At 36.6% G+C, this 23,067-nt stretch overlaps 1 protein-coding gene across 50 annotated transcripts in view; it reads left to right on the top strand.

The window, feature by feature from the left end:
* The window catches only part of NUMB (NUMB endocytic adaptor protein), a 179,911-nt gene that overhangs the window by 113,026 nt on the left and 43,818 nt on the right, over positions 1-23,067 (top strand). For all 50 annotated transcript variants that reach the window (XM_070514000.1, XM_070513978.1, XM_070513994.1 and 47 more), the window contains one exon: positions 6,304-6,444. In XM_070514000.1, the coding sequence (XP_070370101.1) occupies positions 6,319-6,444 (126 nt within the window). In that variant the 5' untranslated portion in view covers positions 6,304-6,318. The remainder of the gene's footprint in view (positions 1-6,303; positions 6,445-23,067) is intronic.

The raw sequence follows: 23,067 nt of genomic DNA, 5'->3' as shown, positions 1-23,067 counted from the left end.
TTTTTCCTTTTTCTCCCCAAAGCCCCCCGGTACATAGTTGTGTATTCTTCGTTGTGGGTTCTTCTAGTTGTGGCATGTGGGACGCTGCCTCATCGTGGTCTGATGAGCAGTGCCATGTCCGTGCCCAGGATTCGAACTAACGAAACACTGGGCCGCCTGCAGCGGAGCGCGCGAACTTAACCACTCGGCCACGGGGCCAGCCCCCTGCCACTCTGTCTTTTGATTGGAGAATTCAATCCATTTGCATTTAGAGTGATTATTGACATTTGTCATTTCATCTCTTGTTTTCTGATTCTATATTTCCATTATTTCTTTTCCCTTTATTTCTTACTGCCATTTCTGTTTGGTGGTTTTCTTTGATGGTTTTTGCAGTTTTCTCTTTATTTATGATCTGTGGCCCTGGTCTGATTTTTTATTTAGTGGCTATCGTGAGGTTTGTATAAAAGATCTCATATGTGAGATACTCCATTTTCTGAGAGCCCTGTCACCAATAGCCTAAGCAGGTTCCATCCCTTGCCCCTTCCCCTTCTATATTTTTGTTGTCACAAATTATTCTTTTTTGTGTTGTGAGTTTGTGACTAAATTGAAGTGTTTATAGTTTTTTGTTTTTGTTTTTTTCAGGAAGATCAGCCCTGAGTTAACATCTTCTGCCAATCCTCCTCTTTTTGCTGAGGAAGACTGGCCCTGAGCTAACATCCATGACCATCTTCCTCTGCTTTTTGTGTGTGGGATGCCTGCCACAGCATGGCTTGATGCGTGGTGCCATGTCTGCACCTGGGATCCGAACCAGCAAACCCCAGGCTGCCAGAGCGGAATGTGGGAACTTACCCACTGCACCACCGGGCTGGCCCCATAGTTATTTTTGATCCTTTCCTTTCTTTTGTCTTTTATGTTATAATTGTTTTCTAATCGCTTCTGATATAGAACTGCAATTTTCTGATTCTATCCGTCTATTTATCTGCTTGCTCAAGCTTTTGTAAACCTTTACTTTTTAGTTTCGGATGGGAGGGCTCCTTTCATTGTTTCTTGTTAGGCAGGCCTAGTAACAATGAACTACCTTGGCTTTTGTTTTTCTGGGAAGCTTTTGTTTCTCCATCCTATCTGAAGGATAGTTTTGCTGGATAGAGTATTCTTGCCTGAAAGTTTTCATCTTTCAGTATTTTGAATATATCATTTCATTCTCTACTAGCCTGTAAGGTTTCTGCTGAGAAATCCACTGAAAGCCTGATAGGGATTGCTTTGTGGATTATTTTTTTCTGCCTTGTTGCCCTTAATATTTTTTGGCATTGACTTTTGCTGGTTTTATGCCTTTAAAAGAGAAGGTCTTTTTGCATTGATGTAATTAGGAATTCTGTTGGCTTCATGTACTTGTAAGTCCAATTACTTCTCTAGGCTTGGGAGGTTCTCAGCTGTTATTTCTTTGAACAAGCTCTCTCCTTCTTTCTTCCCGCCTTCTCCCTCTGGAATACCTGTAATCCTTATGTTGCTTTTCCTAATTGAGTTGAATATTTCTTGGAGACTTTCTTCATTTTTTTTTTTTAAATCTTAGTTCTCTCTCCTCCTCCACCTGGAGCATTTCTATATTTCTATCCTCTAAATCACTAATTCTCTCCTCCATAGTGTCAGCTCTATTTTTTATTGATTCTAAATTATTTTTTACCTCATTAATTATCTTCTTCATATCCAGAATTTCTGTTTGGTTCTTTTTAGAGTTTCAGTCTCTTTGGCGAAATATTCCTTGTGTTCATTAATTTTGTTCCTGAGCTCATTGAACTGTCTCTATGAGTTTTCTTGTAATTCATTGAGTTTCTTTATGATAACTATTTAGAATTCTCTGTCATTTAGATTGTAAATTTCTTTGAGTTCAGGATTTGTTTTTGGAGACTTGTCATTTTCCTTCTGCTCTGAAGAGTTAATGTAATTCTTCCTGGTGTTTGATGAAGTGATCCTTTGCTGGCACATTTGTAGTAGTATCGGGTGGCACATTCCACCTGCCACCACTGGGGGGGCAGGAACTGCGTTTTCTGATCCTGAACCGCCTGTAGGGAGTTGTACCAGTAGGACTTCTCTGAGTTTGCCCACTGGCCACAGCCACTTGGTAGGTCACACATGCACGTGGGGCCTATGTGCTCCACCACCAGGTCCCTCTGGTGCAGGACCACTGTGCCCTGCAGGGGACCAGCTGAGCTGGTGCACTGGGCGGGAGAGGAAGGTCGCTTTCTTCCATGTGCAGGCCGTCTGTGTGCTTTCTGGTGGCTTGACTGAGCTACTGTGCATGAGGAGGGCTTCTTCTCAGGGTCTAAGTCACGCTACTCGATGGGGAGCCTTCCCATGGGCGGGGCCGCTCCGGCACAGTGGATGATCCCACAGGCCAGGCTGCAACTCCTAAAGTGTTCACACAGGCTGGGCTGCCCTCGCCTCCTCTTACAGTCTTGCTGCCTGCTGTGTGAGGACCCACAACCTAGGTTGCTGCTGCTGGGGAGCAGAATTTCCTCTGCCTCCCAGGGATCCAGTCCACCTACCTTCAGGTGCATGGCTGCATGGATCTCTCAGACATCCTATTGCGCTGTGCAGGGAATCCTCTGCTAGTTAATAAATGTCCATTTAGTTGTAGCTTAGAGGGGAGAGGCAAAGTGAACAACTCACTCTGCGATGATACTGACATCACTTAACACCCAACAACACACCTTCATTTCTTTTTTTTAAATTGAGTTTGTAGGACAAATAAGTTTGTTCTCAGTTTTTATGCTTACAAAAATATATTCTTTACCTGTATTCAGTCAGGACTTTCCTAAGGGATGTGATTTTCTTTATTTGGAAGTAAAGTTTAACTTTCTTGAGGACCAACAGTAAATGTTACTTTGAATTAACATGTTTTCTGTTTTTTTCTTGTTATCTCTTTTTTGCTTCATAAGCAAAATCATTATATATAGATTACGTGAGAACAGAATGTTTGATCTCTCCCTTGATGTGTTAATTCTCACCTTGATTGCTGGATTATTTTACAGGCCAGTGGTAGTTATTCATTAGAAGTAGCAAGTGGGGTCGGCCCTGTGGCGCAGTGGTTAAGTATACACATTCTGCTTCAGTGGCCTGGGGTTCACCGGTTCGGATCCCGAATGTGGACATGGCACTGTTTGGCATGCCATGCTGTGGTAGGTGTCCCACATATAAAGTAGAGGAAGATGGGCATGGATGTTAAGTCAAGGCCAGTCTTCCTCAGCGAAAAGAGGAGGATTGGCAGCAGATGTTAGCTCAGGGCTAATCTTCCTCAAAAAAAAAAAGTAGCAAGCAAGATATCATTATGTGTCTTCCTTTTGCCAAATTCATTTTAGAACTATTATGATTATATCACTAATTTTCACAATTTTTCCAGCCATGAAACCCTTTCCTCAAACTTTTACGTGGAACCCCAACACGTAAATCAGATAAAGTGGAGCTTATCTGTTTGAAGCTGTGACAGAGACCTGAAGCCCCTCCTGGCTGTTGTGTCTAGTCTTCTAACATCCTTCTCTTCCGTGGAAATCCTAGAGCTACTTAAAGCATAGTTTGAGAGCCACTGATAGGTAATACTTTATAGAAATGCTGATAGCAAACTATTTTAAAATTGAAAGTGAAAAGATATTTAGACCCCAAATTGGTTGACACTTCCAGTCTATTCTCTTGTTGGGCGATAGAATGGTACCATGACAAATAACTGCCCAAAGAGCAAATAAGCTTGTACTAGAGTTATTTAGACAGAAATTGGATGTCTTCTTTTAAGGAACGTTGTCAAAGTGGTTCCTTTGTCAGTGGGAGGTTGGGCTACTGTTACATCTGCAGTCTCTTCCAATATCAATGATTCTCTGGTCTTAGGTGTCTACATTTATCCTACCTCATAAATATTTACTATGATGGAGGTCTGTTTTATCTTTCATTTCTTCAAATTTGTGATATGGCATATATCTAACAGGCATTGTGTTTGGATGCAGGGGTACTGTTTAAACAAATAAGATACAATCTACCATTAAGGAAATAGAAAATTGCTGTAAGGTTTGATGAGTACAGTAATAGAAGTAAGCATAGGGTGTTAATGGGAATCATATGAAATGGAAGGACCTAACCCAGGCCAGGTAGGGACTTGTCAGAAAAATTGCTAGCTTCCCCAAAGACTCCAAGCTGACTCTTTCAAGATGAGTAGACTTTAACCAGAAGCAAGTAGGGAAAAGTCTTTCCAGGCCAAAGGTCGAACATATACAGAGGCTCTGAAAGAGTACATGCCTTGTTTGGAGAACTGTTAAGTAGTTTAGTACGGCTGGAGCTTAGCATGTGAATGGGGACTGTTGAGTGAAGCCAGATGAAAAAGGACTGTGTTTGCCTTGCTTAGGAATTTGGGCTTTATCTTGAAAGTGATGTGAAACGATTGAAGGATTTTAAGCACAGTAAATTACATGGTCAGATTTGTGTTTTAGAAAGCACTCTGGCAGTAGTCAGGAGAACAGATTGGAATGGACCTCTCTTGGAAGCAAAGAGACCATAAAGTAATAGGCTTTTGTAATAATTTAAGCAAAAATGTCTGAGGGAGGGTAGAACTGATGTGGTGGGTAGGAGAATGAATTCAAGATTTACTAAGGAGATTAAATCAATAGAGTTATTGGTCAGAGAAAGAGTGAATGCAAGGGTGACTTTCAGGTGTCTGACTTTGCCACCTGGGTAGGAGGGTAGTCTTTTTCGCTAAGAGAAAGAAATTAAGTAAGGAATCATATAGGCTTTTTGCCTCAAGGTTCTTAGAGTGCCAACTTGAGCAAGGGTATAGGTGCTTCTTATTTTCTTATATTTGTATTTGGGTTTATTTTTAAAATGTGATATGAAAGAGTAACAGGATGTATTATCAAGGAAGGTAAGGAATTCCTTTTGGAAGTCTATTAGATTAAGGTAGACTCTTATTTAAGGTAATTCAGGAATGGGTGATTTGCTTAAAGGCAAAGGAATGGACTACCTTTTGTCCAGTTCTTTGATTATTGAATATCTACTTTATATATTCTATAAATCAATTTTTAGTTGGGAAATATATTCATTTTTAGAAAATCCAGGGATTTTTACATTGCCATTCTGTCAGGATTTTTCTTTTCAGAGATGTGGTGAGATTGGTTTGTCTGTGTAAATTAGCTAATTTGATAATAGTTCTACTGTGGCATTATGTATTTTAAAACACAAAATGATTTTCCTTAGAATGCAAACTTTGATTTTTAAGTCTTTCTTTGGTGTCGTATGGGAATTAATGTTCAATCCTTGTTATTTAACACTCCTGACAGAGAAGATGTTTCCTTTATATAGCTTTGTCATATCATTTTCTCAAGTTGAGATCTCTTTTAGGTTGGTTGAGGTGCTTAAATCCTTCAGGGAAAGAATGTGCAATGCTCCTTAACAGAAAACTGGAGGTGCTGATTTCGTATTTTGAGATTTGTGCTGTAAAGGGATACTTATTCATTACCTTTATTCATTGGTTCTTGAATGTTCTGTTGTTATCAGTTAGGTCTTCCTTGTAGTTTTGTGATTTCTTCTGCACTTTTGAGAGCATTAGAGAAGTGCCTCTTGCAGTAACAAAACAAAAAACTGACTATAATTTAATGCTTTTTAATTTACAGTGTTAATCATGAGACTTGGACCATTGTCATTGAAAATTGTTGCATTCTGATGTCATACAGCTTTGCAAGAAATTTCTTTACAATAATTTGATCTTAGTAGAACTTCTTCTTCAAGTATGTTTAAAGGAAACTTTATTTTATTCCTTTTTATAAAACATGTTTTATAAAAAGGCGATTATAGTCCCTGCTTTGCTTAGTGTCTTCTAATTGTAAGCCAAAAAGATTCCCTAAATTTCAGTGTTTCAGAATGGTTTTTTCCTAATAAGGATAAAAGTTTTCAGAAATTGTTAGCAGTCTATAATTTGGCATACATGTACAAATTTCCTTATTCAGGAGTTAGAATGGATTTGAGAGGTAGATCAGTAGGGACACTACACATTGGATTATTACAATTAAAGTGCTTGAAGGTTCTTAGAATAACATCTCTTCAAATAGCACTAGAGGTATTATTGTTTTACAGGAGCTAGTATTATAGTTGTTTTTTCAAAGAGTGAAATGATGTGTGTGTTTGAGCTTAGAGTTACTCTAAGAGGAAGTGCACTAATTGTTCATTTTGCCCTAAACCAAAATCTTTAATTTGGGACTTTAGTTTTTTATTAGTATGGTAATCAGTTTAATTTTAAATATATGAGAAGGAAATAAGTTCTTTTTCATATTTTTATTACTCTGTCTACAGGTTGTGAAAATTAAAATGAACAAACTAAGGCAAAGTTTTAGGAGAAAGAAAGATGTTTATGTTCCAGAGGCCAGTCGTCCACATCAGTGGCAGACAGATGAAGAAGGGGTTCGTACTGGAAAATGTAGCTTCCCAGTTAAGGTAAGAGCTCATGTTTCTATACATCTAGATGTGGAAAAGAATTAACAGTCTATTGTATGTGAAATCCCATTAATTAGGACAATTAAAAGAGAACCCTCTAAAAACTAATCCCTTCATACTCTGCTTCAGTGGTAGAATTAATAAGCAGAAAAATATCGATCATAAATAGAGATCATAAATAGAGATTCTGGTATATAACCTGGAATCATTACAACTACAATCACCTCTGATGAGAATACTAATCCTGAAATATTTAAAAATCCTGAATTATCAGCAATCAAATTATTATCCGCAGGATCTGCTTACTAAGTGACGGGGCACACGGGGGGCATTCTCCTTTCTTAAACACAGGCCTGGTGTGTTCTAGAACATCTTAAATCAGAAGGGTTAAACCAAAAGAGGTTTTTTCTTTAATCTTGTGACTTTAATTGTATAGAGGTTGTTTAAACTAATGCCTTCGTTTGTCAGATCAGAAAATGGAAGCTGAAACACTTTAAAAACATAGTGAAGTTCTAGAGAAGGGGGCGTCATACAGGTGCTTTTTTTACTAGACATTGGAGAAGAAGCATCATATTTAAGCTCATGGAAGAAATGTACATGCTATACTGTTCAGTGAAAAGCAATTTATAATTATATGAGCATGCTGTGAGATGTATTAAGTGTGGGGGCAAAAATTAGAAGGAACTAAACCAAAATGTTAATATCTTGAAGAAAAAAATTTAGTTTAATATAAAATTTAACATTTTTGTCTATTTTCTGTGTACTCTTAAGTGTGAATTTTCTTATTCTGATTTTCTCCTCCTTTTTACTGCCTTAGTACCATTGATTAAAACATGGACGAAAACTTCAGAAAGGAAAAGAATCTGTATGACAGGAAAAGTGATTTGTAGACTCTATGGTTAAATAAATACATGGTTTTTATTTTATTTTTTGCTTGGAAAGATTCCCCCTGAGCTAACATCTGTTGCCAGTCTTCCTCTTCCCCCTGCCCCCCCAAAGCCCCAGTACATAGCTGTATGTTCTAGTTGGAAGTCCTTCTAGTTCTTTTGTGTGAGCCACCACCACAGCATGGCTACTGACAGATGAGTGGTGTGGTTCTGCGCCTGGGAACTGAGCCTGGGCCACTGAAGTGGAGTGCACTAAACTTTAACCACTGGGCCACCAGTGCTGGCTCTACATGGTTTTTAAAATACACAAATTTTTCCAGTCTTTTCAATAACTAAGCATTTTCCTAATCACTTAGCTTTGTCTATTTAACTTATTTGCTGAAATTTCTCTTATAGGAATAACAAACAAATATTTTAATTTTAAATGTTTAGTATGATATTAAAATATAAAAAAGAAAAAAACACCCCTCTTACATAAAAACTAACCCTCTTCTCTACCTACCCCCAACCCCCACCCACCAATAGTAGGTTCATTTTGATTACACAAGTTCAGTATTAAGTATATGGAAATGGATGCTTTTACACACTGTTGATTGCTTGGAGTATAAGCCTTACTTAGGAGGGCAGTTTGGAAATATCAGTTAAAATTTTAAATGCACTTTTCATTTGACCAGCAGTCTTACATTCAGTTACATTTAAGTACATTCATAGATATACTGGCATAAGTGGTCATCTAGCATTGTTTGTAATAGCAAAAACTGGAAACAAGTTAAATGCCCATCATTCTGGGGTTTCATAAAGAAGTTATGACATCCGTTAAGTGGAATTCTTTGCCACTACTAAAAAAAGAATAAAGTAGATCTGTAATCGTATACATATTCGGTAAATTTTTTTTGAGCACCTGCTATGTGCCAAGCATATGCTAAGTGGTAAGCAAAGAAGATATAGTTCTTGTTCTTGTGGAGCTTATAGTCTCCCTGTGGGAGAGACAGACTTTAATTAGGTATATGTATTAATAATATAAGATTAAAAACTGACATAAGAGCTTTTAAATAAGGGAGTCTGGTTCCTGTAAGAGCATGTAACAAAAAAACTTGACCTAGACAGGAGGATCAAGGAAGGCTTCCCTGAGAAAGTAAAGTTTGACCTGATAGGTAAAGATTGAGTAGGAATGAATTAGGTGAAAAGGTAGAGCATTTCAAAATTATGGAAAGTATGTATACATAGGCCCTGGTGGTAGAGGAAAGAGTGATATTAGGGAGCTAAAGGAAGACTGTAGTGTAAGAAGGTAAATGAGATGAACCTGTATAGAAGTAAGACAGGGCTTTGTAGGCCATGTTAAGGATTTTGGACTTTAAAAGTAATGGGAAGCCATTAAGTGATGTGGTTTTTTCGTTATTTATTTTATTGTGGTAAAATATACATAATGTAAAATTTACCATTTTAACCATTTCTAAGTGTACAGTACAGTGATATTAATAACATTCATATTTATATACAGTCATTGGCACCATCCATCTCCAGAACTTTTTATCTTCCCAAACTAGGAGTCTGGCTGCACTGTGGTTTGGAGGTAGCCCATAGTGGATGCAAGGAGTCTGGTGAAAGATTATTACAATAATCCAGAGGAGAAATAATGGTATACTGGACTAGGGTAGTGACTGTGGAGATGAAAAGTAATGAAGTAAATTGAGAGATAATTAAGAGATAAAGGCAACAGGAATTGGAGATGGACTGGATCTAGGCAATGAAAAAAGATGGTTTTAAGGATGACACCTAGTTTCTTGTCCCACACTGATAGAAGTGATGATCATTGACATAGGAAACACTGAAAGAATAGTCTTTGCATAAGCTCATACAGAAAGATGACTTTAGTGTATTACTAAGTGATAAAGGCAAGGTACAGAACAGCGTATGTGGTATGATTCTGTTTATAGTTAAAAAGAATAGAACATATATATGCTTATATGTATGTAAGAAATATCTGTAAGAAGTCACAAGTAACTTGGAACTACAGAATGAGAATAAAGCATTGGGGATCTTTTTTTTTAATTATTTTATTGTTTCCTTTTTCTCCCCAAAGCCCCCCAGAACATAGTTGTACATTCTTAGTTGTGGGTCCTTCCAGTTGCAGCATGTGGGATGCCGCCTCAGCATGGCTTGATGAGCGGTGCCATGTTCGTGCCCAGGATTTGAAGCGACGAAACACTGGGCCACCGCAGCGGAGCTCACGAACTTAACCACTCGGCCACCGGGCCGGACCCAGGATTGGGGATCTTTTCTTTTTCAGTGTATATCATTTGGAACTAGTGACATTTCTTATCATGAGCATTTATCATACTTGTAATACATAAGCATATATATATTTTTTAAATCTCATTCACAGGATTTCGAGAGGCTGGTATACAATGTTGAAATAATTGAAGTACAGTTAATTGAAGCACTTCTAATTGGCTATGAAATGTATAGCTTTTAAGTATTTTGTGTGAGATAAATAAGGTTCAGTATCTTTCAGTATAATTCTCATTTGTCATAAGAAGGAGCCGAGTGGGATGTGCTTTAGAGATAAGCACATAAGATATAAGATTTATATCTTATGTAGGTAGGACAGCTTATTTAGGGTGTTTTCTGTATGATCTTTTCCAAATGGCCTTTTGAAATCCTTTCTACAGGGCATTCATCTCTCTGCTATGTTGTGCCCTCCTTACCTGCCTTCCCTCCCCACTCCACCCCGTCCCATTCCACACACTTACGTAAAAGTGAACCATGATAGGATAGGAAAATCAGAACCTGAATTTTTTTTCCATGGCCTAGAAATAGATGCATTTCCTCAGTCAGATATGGCTGGGCAAATGATATCTCATCTGGCCTTACATTAGAGGCCGCTGAATTCTGAACTAGTGATGAATTGGTATAAAAAGTTTCCCATGTAGGCAACTGGTAGGGTGGTGGGCATGCTCACTGAAGATGAACACATTTAGGGGTAGAGAAGATGAGTTCCTTTTGAGGGGCCTATGAGACATGTACATGCAGATCCACACTGACCCCAAAAGCACCATGAGTTTTGATTTTAAGGTTACAGGTAATTTTACTGAGTAGGCGAGTTTGCAAATATGGAATCCTTGAATAATGAGGGTTGACTATAGATAAATTATCATTGAAGTCATAAGTAAGTGAGATTGCCTACGGGAAGTGAGAAGAGGACCTAGGACAAAACCTGTAGAAGAGGGCCTAGGACAAACATAGAAGGGACAAGCACTGAAATAGTGTCTTCAAAGGAGAACAAAAATGACTAGCCAGAGAGGTAGAAGGGAATCCTAGAGAGTGTGCTCTCAGAAGCCAAGGTTTCAAGGAAGGAGAAAGTGGTCAAATGCTATAAAGAGATCAAATAAGAAATAAAACTTCATTAGATTAAAAATTTGAAAGTCTTAGTGACTTTGATGATAGCACTTAGAGTGGAGTCATCAGGATGGAATCTAGACTAAGGGGTGAATGGAAGCATAAGATAGACAGAGACAACAAATCTAGAGATGACTAGTTCAAGAAGTTTGTCTGGAAAGATTGTGTGAGGATGGGGAGGGGTGGAAGGGAAGTTACTAGAAGAGGCACAAGGAAACTTTGGGTGGTGATGGCCGTTTAGTATGTTGATTGTGACGATGGTTTCTCAGGTATATGCATATTTCAAAAACTCGGCAAATTGTATGTTTTAAATATATATAGTTCATCGTATGTCAATTATACCTCAATAAAGTGGGTAATTATTTTTTCCAAAGATTGGCACCTGAGCTAACAACTGTTGCCAATCTTCTTCTTTTTTTTTCCTTCTGCTTTTTCTTCCCCAAATCCCCCCAGTACATAGTTGTATATTTTAGACATGGGTCACTCTAGTTGTGGCATGTGGGAGGCCCCCTCAACATGGCCTTATGAGCTGTGGCATGTCCGCACCCAGGATCTGAACTGGCGAAACCCTGGACCACTGAAGTGGAGCGCGTGAACTTAACCACTCGGCCACGGGGCCGGCCCTGGTAATTTTTTTTTTAATGGAAAAGTTTGTCTTCAAAGGAGAACAGAAAGGCAGAGTAGTAACAAGAGTGTGAGGTTGAGAAACTTTGTGTGTTTTGTTTGTTTGTTAACAGTTTTATTAAGTTTACAAACCATAAAGTTTACTCATGTAAAGTGTATAAATCACTAGTGGTTTGATTTTGTGTTGGATTTTGTTTTTAAGGAGAGATTTGAGCACAATTAAAGGCTTTTACAAACAATCGTATAGAGAGTGGATTAGTTGTAGACTGGAGGAAAGATGCTGCTTCTATTTAAACAGTAGCAAAAGTGGAAAATAGGGAGTAAATGTACTTAAATTTATGGTGTTGGCTTGAGATTGATGGACTTCTATTCTAAAGATATGTTTTCTCAAGGAAGTAGGAAGTGAAGACATCTGCAGAAGAGTGAAGAGAGAAGTTGTGGAATTAGAGTTTGAAGACAGTAGAATAGGAGATATAGAATATGCAATTACTAGAAATGGAAATGCAATTACTAGACATGGAAATGCAATTACTAGACAGTAATCAAGGGAAACTACACCTTGTTTGATCTCTGCCCTATATGTTTAAATATACTGGTTCCTATATACAACTATAATAATTTAGTATTAGAGTAATGGTTAATTGGAGTAAAGTAGGTTTCAAACCTTGTCTTACAATTCTATCTACTAGTATAATAGAGATAATTTTTTTGATGGAGGAGGAATTTTAATGTTAAAAGTGAAATATTACTTGTAAAAACTTAATCTAGTGGTTCTCAAAGTAAGGTCCCCAAAACCTGTTTACGGGATCCTGAAGTACTTTCTTTCCCAACTATACAACTGTGTGAAACTAGATTTTCTTTATATGCTTCAGCCAAAACAACACATTGCAGCAGATTGAATGTAGATGCAAAGATGAAAATTCAGTTTTCTTCTATTAAGCCATATATTAAAGAGATTTGCAGATGTGAAACAGTGCCATTCTTCTCACAAAATTTTTTTGTTTTGGAAAATATGGTTATTTTTCATTAAAAATCTTGTTTGTGTTAACATGTTTGTTATGGGGTTTATTATCATTATTTTTAAATAAACTAAATATTTTACAAGTTCTTAGTTTTAATTTCTAATATAGTAATTATCAATAGATGTAACTGGCAAAGACAAAAATTCTTTAGAGTCCTCAGGGTAATGGATCCTGAGACCAAAATTTTTGAGAACTGCTGATTTAAACAGTATACTTCATCAATTAAAGTAATATACCAAGAATCTACCTGTAATTGCCTACTAATGTTATATTTTAAAATGCTAGTATTAGTTTTGTTTGTTAAATAAATTAGTGGGATCCAAGCCAGTTCCTTGATCCTTTGACTTGTATAAAATCTTCATTCTCTGATTATATTATATTATATTATAGAATATATTGAATGCTAAAATGGACCTTTTATTGGATAGATTCTAGAGGTCATATTATCTTCAAATGTGGGAGGATAGAGATTAAGGGACTGGGTACAGAATTCATACGTATTTGTACCAATATGTACAAATAGGATAGACGAAAGGGGGAATTGAGCATATGAATGCTAACATGGGATGTGTTTTCCTCCTAGACCAACATTTTGCTGTATTAAGTGATCTTCCAGGTGGTTTTGGTGCCCAATCCTTTTTAAGGTTGAGCAAGAATTTATAACAAAGAGTATTTTAATAACAGGCATTACTTATTTTGTGTGTAACTATATAGGCATGACAGAAAGTAGAGCTCTTACTATTTCAGTATTTCTAAGAGGCTAGTTCCTGATCCAGTGGCTTACCTACCATGTAACATTTAATAATCTGTGATTTCAGAAGATTTTGGTGCAAAATTTTGTGCCAAATTAGTAGTTGCTAAATACAATTTATCAAGAAAAAAGCACAAATGCACAAAATAAAGAGTAAAATGGGAAAATAGTCACATATAGTGATGAAATTTTAAAAATTAAGATACTATACAAATAAACTTGAAAACATGGATAAAATTGGTAATATTCTTTGGTTATATAAATGACCAAAACTGACTCCAAAAGAAATTGACAATATAAAGAGACTGACTACTGCAGAAGAAATACCATAAGATGTCAAAGCATTACCTACCTCCTTTTTTCCACCTCCCACTCCTAACATTCCAAGAGAATACTTGTTAGCTCTTAATGAAAAGATAAAAATCATGCTTTATTTGTTCAAGCCTTACAAATTCATTTTATAAGCTTATAAATTCTTTTTATGTATGTAACATTTCAAAACTTAACAGAGAGCCTCAAGGAAACTGCAGACTAAATTTAACTTACAGGTATCAACTCAAAACTCTTGATAAAATATTAATAAATAGAATCCAGCAACCCAATTAAAGAATAATTTATACCCTCATTCATCATTATCTAAAGATAAAGACTGAGGGAGAGAATATCTTTTATATCAGAATGGGATAGCCCCTTATAAACGTTCCCACAGAGACTTCCCACTACTTTCCATTGGCTGGAATTGAATCATGCCCATGTCATATTTGCAAGGAAAGGCAAGAAAGCAATTATTTGTATTTTCAGCCTGTACCTTGGAGGTAGGCTTTTCTGTCAGGGAAGCCAATTGAAAGAATGGCTGTCAGGTAAGCAACTAACAGTGTCACCCACAGTCACGGTATCATCTCTGTTCTTCTAAAGTATCTATCCTCTCTGTCTTTTTGTTCTTTTTCCTACTGCCGTTGCTTTAATCAGGTCCCCATCCCTTTTTTCTCCTTAGACCGTTAAAAGAACTCTTGACTATTTTTCTTGTTTATGGTCTTGTCTCCCATTCAAACTATTATCTTAGTGCTTATAATAGTGATCTTCCTAAATTGCAAATATGATTGTCACTTACCTGCTTCCTGTCCTTCAGTGGCTCTGTAATAAAATTTTAGAGAGGCATCTAGACTCTCTAAAAGCATATGCTTTTAAGCCAGACTACCTAAATTTGAGTTTGAGCTATGCCAGTTATTGTTAACTGTGTGACCTTAAGCAAATTACTTAACCTCTCTGTGCCTGTTTCCTCATCTGTAAAATGAGAACTAGTACCTACCTAGTATAGGTGTTCTGAGAATTAAATGAGTAAATACAGTACATGAAAAACACAACGCTGCCTGGCATATAGTTGGTGCACAATAAATGTTTGCTGCTGCTGCTATTACTGCTATTATTGGTTAGATGCCAAGTGAATACTGGAGTTTTTGTCTGCGTTTCTTATTTCTTGGGTTTTTCTCTTGATCGAAGTTAACACTGTAAGTTAAATATCTTCTCTGGAATAGGAACCGGAAGCTTTTGATAGATGTTTGGTGCCTGAGGACGTATGCATTGGTCACACCAAGCTCTCTTAGCTTTGAAAATTCTGTTTATCCCAAGAGATGGGACATTTTCTGCTGCTTATAATTTTATTGCCTGAGTGTGACAGGCAGTCTGCATACGCAATCATGTTTCATTTCAAAGCTGCCTCAAAATGTAACTTTTTGGAAGATATTGTAGGTGACAAGTAGTGATTCAAATTTAAGTTAATGTTCAACCGTGTATGATACCAATGAGATAAATCAACTGAAGTGACGGTTGAAGAGAGACAATGTGTACACATCTAAGTTTCCTAGCATGCTGGCAGTGACAACTACATTATTTGCTCTTCTATCTTAAACATTAAAAATTTGGAAAAATGTGTCTTTGGATCAGAGCAATATTTCAGATAAATTTTTAACATAACTTGGGAAATGTCAGTGGTTTATTCATCCCAAGCATTTCAGTTACTCATGATTTGCTGCGTATTTTGCACAGGAGTTTCAACTCTATTCAGTAACTCTTAAGAATTTATTTTTCTGGTGGCATAATATGCAGTAAGATTTCTGTTATATGATATTGTTGGGGAACAGTTGGTGATATCTGATTATTTGAAGCCAGGACTAGAGCTCCAGTGGTCTAGATTTAGAGGGCTGTGTTCTTAAGCATTATATGATAATTTTATAATGTGATATGCAAATTAAAATTTAGTTTATTAAAACGGTGTTGAATATAATTTAAACTTAGAAAAATTTTTCATCAAAATGTAATACACGGTTTGTGGTTAAAAATCACCACCTTGGGGCTCTCCCGGTGGCGCGGTGGTTAAGTACACATGTTCCACTTCGGCGGCCCGGGGTTCGCTGGTTCGGATCCTGGCTGCAGACGTGGCACCACTCGGCAAGCCATGCTGTGGTAGGCGTCCCACATACAAAGTAGAGGAAGATGGGCACGGATGTTAGCTCAGGGCTAATCTTCCTCAAAAACAAAACAAAACAAAACACACCACCTTCCCTACCCCTAATCCCACTCCCCAGTAACACTTGTAACCATTTTTATTTCTGCTTCTACCATTGGTAATATTTTAATTTCTTTCTATAGTATGACTTTGGGGCTGGCCCCGTGGCCAGGTGGTTAAGTTCATGCACTCTGCTTCAGTGGCCCAGGGTTTCATCAGTTCAGATCCTGAGCGCAGACCTAGCACCGCTCATCAAGCCATGCTAAGGCGGCATCCTACATAGCACAACTAGAAGGACCTACAACTAAAATATACAGCTATGTACTAGGGGGCTTTGGGGAGAAGAAGAAAAAGAAAAAGAAAAGAAGAAGATTGGCAACAGATGTTAACTCAGGGCCAATCTTTTAAAAAAAAGAAAGATAGTATGATTTTACTGTCTGTTCTTAATTTACCCATATTTGTCGTTAGTTCCCCACTATAAAGAAAAGATAATTTAACCCATACATCCTGCCCTTTCATCTTCTCTTTGCCCCTTCTTCACCGAGACTTTTGGAATTAGATTATTATTTTTAGTCTTTCTATTGGTTTCCTATACTCATAAATTTTTTGTTGTGTTAATTTTAGATGGTATATCTTGATTCCCCACCATGTAAGATAAAAACACTAAAACAGCATCTTACTCTCTTACCTTCAAACTTTTATCAGCAATGCTTTTCTTTTCTTTTCAACATTATATATGTCCTACAGCCCTAAATGATTTCCCTTTGTCTTGAGTTTATTATGAAATTTTTCCTTATTATGACTCTCATTATTGTTTAATGTAGAGCTAAGTAATGTGCAATATTTTCTCTCTCTGAGTCCAGTAATTCATTGATATATTCAAAAGATATTCACTGAGTGCCTTCTGTGTGCCAGGGAATGTTCTAGGCACTGAGAATACAGCAAACAAAACACACAGAATCCCTGCACAGTGCATACATTCTAGTGGCTGTTAACAATGAACAAATATATCAAAGGAGAATTAAGTGTGAAGGAAGTGCACTGGGGGTAAAATTTAAAATAGGATTGTTAGGGAAGCCCTTACTGAAAAAGTGACTTTTGAGCAAAGACTCAAAGAAAGTAAGAAAGCAAGCATTCAGGTATCTGAGGAAGCAGATTGTAGACAGAGGGGGCAGCAAATACAAAGGCTCTGGGGTAGGAGAATGCCTGGTATGTTAGAGGCACAATAAGGAGGTCCATGTGTTTACAGCAGATGGCACAAGTAGAGGTGAGATCAGGTAAGTACCAGGGTGCCAGATCATGTAGTTTAGTACTTTTCAATACTATCAGACCTATCACTTGGATTTTTACTACAAATATTTTATAATACTCCTTATACTGTCCTAAATAAAATATTTGCATAGTGTAACCTACTTATGCTTCCACACTTAAATATGTAAAAAAGAAATTTTTAAGAATATTGTACCATTGTGTGAATGCTTGGACATAACTACACTAGAAGACCTAAAGTAGTCTACCTTTACAGAGAGTCACTGTGGATGAGACGGCTGCAAGTGTAGACTGATGTGATGTATTGGCAACTCATAAACCACAAGTGGATTGCAAGTGGGTGATGTTATTTTCTGAAATGGTAAACACCTTTTGGTAAAATTCTTATCAAAGTACAGTCTTCCCATGATTGACACAGCAGTTGCATTTGTGCAAAAAATACTGTGTATGTATGTAAAATGGAGTTAGGATCTAATCTAAAACAATTACAAATAAGTTTTTTATTTATTCTAAGTGAATGTCTTACAGGAAGCAGGATGTCTGTCATCTATGGCCTCTTGCCCACTACCTATAAGTAATTTTCTCATTGTTACTAAAAATGCCCCTATACATTTCCTAAACACCCCACTTTGAAAAATCACTAGTGTACGGCCTTGTAGATCATTTTAAGCACTTTGGTTTTTATTTAGAGTGAAATGGGAAGCCACTGGAGAGTTTTGAGCAGAGGAGTGACATTAAATGACTTAAGTTTTAAAAGGATCATTCTGACTCTTGTGCTGAGAATCCGATGTAAAAGAGCAAGGGTGAGAGCAGTTAAGAGGATTTGCAAAAATCCAGACGAAAAATGATGTTGGCTTACTTCAGGGTGATAGTAGTAGAAGTGGTGAGAGGGGTCAAATTTGGGATGTCTTTTATAGATAGAGCTGATAGCATTTATTGATAGATTAGATTTTTGAAGTGTCACAAAGAGAAGTCAAGGATGGTGCCAAGGTTTTTGAGATGAGCAATGGGAAGAGTAGAGTTGCCTTATATTATTTTGGGGAAGACTGTTGGTAGAAGAGTAGATTGGTGAATGCAGGATAATATCAAACATTATTTTGATTCTGTTATAAATGGTATCTTTTTAAAATTTTTATTTTCTGCTTATTGCTGTTATAGAAGTACAATTGACTTTATAAAAATCGTGATATAATTGACATATTAGTTTTAGGTGTACAACATATAATTCAATATTTGTGTATATTGCACAATGATACACTTGTCTTTTGTATCTTGAAATTATATTTAGCGACCTTGCTAAACTCACTTAATAATTCTAGTAATTTATTTGTATATTCTTTTGGATCTGCTGCTAATACAATTATATAATCTGTGAATAATTATAGTTGTATTTCTTACATTCCAATCTTTATACTTTTTAAATTTCTTTTTGTTCCCTCATTGCGTTGATCAGAGCCTAGTGTACGATACTAGGTAGAATTGGTGATACCAAGAATCCTTTCCTCGTTCCCAGTCTTATCACAGTTTTTCAGATTAAACAAGCTCGCTTCTATTCTTGGTTAAGAAATAATTTTAAAATTATGAATGGAAACTAAATTTTATCAAAAGCTTTTTCTACACCTATTGATAGGATTATAAGTTTTGTCTTTAATTCTGTTAGGTGGTAAGTTATACTTACTGAGTTTTTGGAATAGTCAACCAACCTTAACATTCCTGGAATAAACTCAACTTGATCAATATCCATCATGATCAAGTTGAGTTTATTGGGTATGTTGCTGGGTTCAGTTTGCTAATATTTTGTTCAGATATTTCACGTCTATGTTTTTGAGAGAGATTGGTCTGTAAGGTTTTTTTCTTATACTGTCCTTGTCAGGCTTTGCATTAACAGAATTGAGGCTGGATTACAGTTTTGGCAAGGCTCTGCCTGCCTCTGGTTTACTTCTACTCCTAGGGCATACTTTTCCAGGCGTTTCAACTGAGTGACTGTGGTGTTCACTGGAACCCATTCCTCTGATGGGCCATGAACTCTTAATTCTTCCCTCATCAGCAAATTGAAAATCCCAAAAACTCATTCTGTTTCATATGTTCTTCTGTTTCCTGTACTTCTTGTGAATTGGTTGTTTCAGTGGCTTGATCAGATTTAGCTTTGATTTCTTTTTTCCAGGAATTCTTCATTGGTCATATGAACTGTTATCAGAAGGTACACAATACCTGATTATCTATCTTTTTGTGAACACAGTAGCATTGATGATCATTTTCTGAGATTTATTAATTCATTAAGGGTTTCAAAGTGGTGATAGTCCAATTCTGTCATCCCTTCTTCTTCATTTATCAGCTGTAATATTTCCATGAAGCAAAATTCCCCATATCTACTGTTTCGTTACCAGTGATATAGTTTAATTAGAAAAGGCAGGATAATTTTATTTATGAAAGAAATAATAAACTGTTAGGAGGATCAGGCCTCACTTCAGACATAAGCAACATTACCAAAATGGATGACTCTCCCTGTTTGATCGACCACTTTTTTTTAAAGGAAGAATAACATTAAGTTAATGTATGTAAGAGCAGTAAACTATAAACTATTACTTAAATAGGAGAATTGCAGAGGTAATGTGAGATAGTTGAAAGAAGATAGATCTAGAAGTTAAAAGATCAGAGTTCTACTCCTGGGTCTGTTAATTTACTGGTTATATGACCTTGTCTAAATCACTTAACTTTTTTGACACCTAGTGTCACATTTGAAAAGTGGAGATTTTTAATCCCTTTAAGTTCTTTTCAGCTTTAAACTTATGCGATTAGATTTAATATGTATACTTAGGTCGGATGACTTGTTCAAATGTAGTTGTACTCCAAATTTATACTTAAAGAATAGCCTATTTTAATTTGATTTAACTACCTTCTTTGATTAAAGACCCCAAAGAAGTTTTGATGCCATGTTCTGCACATTTGCATCCTGTATTTGCTATGTAACATAGGCTATGTATATGTGATATTATGCCTTAGAGTTTATAAATTAATGATCATTATGTCACTTTTTGTTAATGTTGGGAACTGCTGACTGTATAGTCTCTCACACAGAGCTCTGCATTTCTTCTCATGGATAACATTACCAAGGCAGGGGGGGAAATCTACTTTTTTAAAATAATTTTTTCAAGAAAAGGAAAAATGACTTAATTCATCCAAGAATGAAATTCCACATACTGGTTTTTCTAAAGTACATTTTTGTGAATAAAAGTCCCTTACTCAGAGGGAGTTTGGAAAAGGCATTCAGACAAAAGAAGTCCCAGTGTCAAATATTTTAGCCATTAAAGCATAAATCAGCTGCAATTCTTCAGTGAGACAGTGTCTCAGAGAAGAAAAGAGACCTCTTTAATAATGTTTATTTCAATGGGCATGTTTTTCTCATAGTCTAATTTAAAGACACAGGCTGATTTCCATCTCCACATTTCCGAAATAGATTAAGCAGCTAAGAGTCAGTCCATATATGAGATATTTTTGTTCTCTTTCCCCCAAGTCTCCCTCCTACCCCCCCACCCTTTTTTTTTACTGGCACAAATACTCATATGTGACCAGTTGAACTTATCAAGATGTTAGAATAAAATCCCATGGAAACAATTTGAAACCTTTATTCATTTCTCAGCACCTAAAGATAAGTTAGAGATCATAAAACTTTCTCATTTTATTATTAATATAAAATGGAAACAGAGATTAAATGACTTGGAGGTAGTGTTACAAATGAGCCTTAATACAGAAAAAGAAGAAAACAAAGAATACATAATACTAGAGATAAGAAAGTGAGGAGACTCAATCACAGACTCAAGTTATGTGAATACTGTATAGTAAATTTGAAAATTTATATTAAGAATGTTCTAGGAAAATAGACATTACTAAAATTAGCTAAAGTAGAAAAATAAAAGTTGAATAGCTTTATAACCATGAAAGAAATAGAGAAAGTTATTAAAATCCTGAAACTATCTCCCCCCAAAAACTGAGTATAGATAGTTTAACAGGTCAGTTCTTTCAAAGCCTCAAAGAATGACTCTTATGGTATTTAACTATACCAGAGCATATGGGGGGGAAAAAAGAGGACGATTTCCAGATTTTTTTATGGCATTAACAAAATCCTGATACAACCACCTAACAAAGATAGCACAAAAACAAAAAGAAAACCATAGACCAACTCCCCATATGAATATACATGAAAAAGTAGGCAGGAAAATAGAACAAATGAGATCTGAAAGTATACTAAAGACCAAAGTAGGGTTTAACTCAAGAATCTGCAAATGATTCAGTATTAAGAAATTTGATATAGTTCATCACATTGGTGGGCTTAAGAAGAAAAGGACTTTATCATTGCAATGGAAGCAAAGTTGAAGGACTCACACTTCTCAATTTCAAAACTTAGTAGAAAGCTATAATAATCAAAACATTGTAGTACTGGCATATGGATAGATCTGTAGAACAGTGGAATAGACTTGAGAGTACAGAAATAAACCTATACATCTATAGCAAATTGATTTTTGACAAAAGTACCAAGACCATTCAGTGGGGAAAGAATAGTCTCTTCAACAAATGGTGATGTAACAACAGGATTTCCACATGGAAAAAAATGAAGCTGGACCTCTACCTCACACCATATACAAAAATTAACCAAAATGGATCAACAACCTAAATATAAGAGTAAAAAACCATAAAACTCTTAGAAGAAATGGGGGTAAATCTTCATGACCTTGGATCTGGCAATGGATTCTGAGATATGACACCAAAAGCATGATCAACAAAAGAAAAAATAGATAAACTGGACTTCCTTAAAACCAAAAACTTTCCTGCATGAGAAGATATTATCAAGGAAATGAAAAGACAACTACAGAATGGGAGAAAATATTTAGAAATCATGTGTCTGATAAGAGTCTGGTATCCAGAATGTATAAAAGAACCTCATTTAAATGGTCAAAAGGCTTGAATAGAAATTTCTCCAAAGAAGATATACAAATAACCAAAAGTACATGAAAAGATACTCAACATCATTAGTCATTAGGGAAATGCATATCAAAACCACAATGAAGTACCGCATCACACGCACTTGGATGACTATATGTTAAAAAAACAAAAAGGAAAATAACAAGTATCGATGAGGATGTGGAGAAACTAGAACCCTCAGACATTGCTGGTGGGAATGTAAAATGGTTCAGGTTCTGTGGAAAGCAGTTTGGTGTTTCCTCTAAAAGCTAAACATAGAATTACCATATGACTCAGAAATTCCACTGCTGGGTATATATCTAGAATAATCGAAAACAGATACTCAAATAAATACATGTACACTCACGTCTATAGCACCACTATTCATGATAGCCAAAAGGTGGAAACAGCTCAGAGGTCTCTCAGCAGAATAGATAAACAAGCTATAGTACAGGGGCCGGCCTGGTGGCACAGTGGTTAAGTTCGCATGTTCCACTTTGGTGGCCCGGAGTTCGCCGGTTCGGATCCCAGGTGCAGACATGGCACCGCTTGGCAAGCCATGCTGTGGTAGGCATCCCACATATAAAGTAGAGGAAGATGGGCATGGATGTTAGCTCAGGGCCAGTCTTCCTTAGCAAGAAGAGGAGGATTGGTAGCAGATGTTAGCTCAGGGCTAATCTTCCTCAGGGAAAAAAAAAGGACCATTTGTGGGCCAGCCTGCTGGCGCAGCAGTGAAGTGCGCACATTCCGCTTCAGCAGCCTGGGTTTTGCCGGTTTGGATCCCCGGTACGAACATGGCACCACTTGGCAATGGGCTCTGATGTTAGCTCAGGGCTGGTCTTCCTTCGTCAGCAAAAAGAGGAGAATTAGTGGCAGATGTTAACTCAGGGCTAATCTTCCTAAAAAGAAAAACCAAAACTATGGTACACACATAACAATGAAATACTACTCAGCTATAATAAGCGATGAAGTGCTCATACATTCTACAGTGTGGTGAACCTTGAAAACAGTGTGCTAAGTGGAATATGCCAAACACAAAAGGTCACATATTGTATGATCCCATTTATGTGAAACATCCAGAATAGGGAAATCCATGAAGACAGAATACAGCTTTTTGCTTGCTAGGGGCGGTGGAGAGGGGCAATGGGGAGCAAATTCTTAATGGGTACAGATTTTCCTTTTGGTGTGAAAAAAATGTGTTGAAAC

Source organism: Equus asinus, chromosome 7 (genome assembly GCF_041296235.1).
Source record: "Equus asinus isolate D_3611 breed Donkey chromosome 7, EquAss-T2T_v2, whole genome shotgun sequence".
NCBI lineage: Eukaryota > Metazoa > Chordata > Mammalia > Perissodactyla > Equidae > Equus > Equus asinus.
The sequence above is the reverse complement of the archived record's forward strand: the minus strand, read 5'-3'. Positions and strand labels throughout refer to the sequence as shown.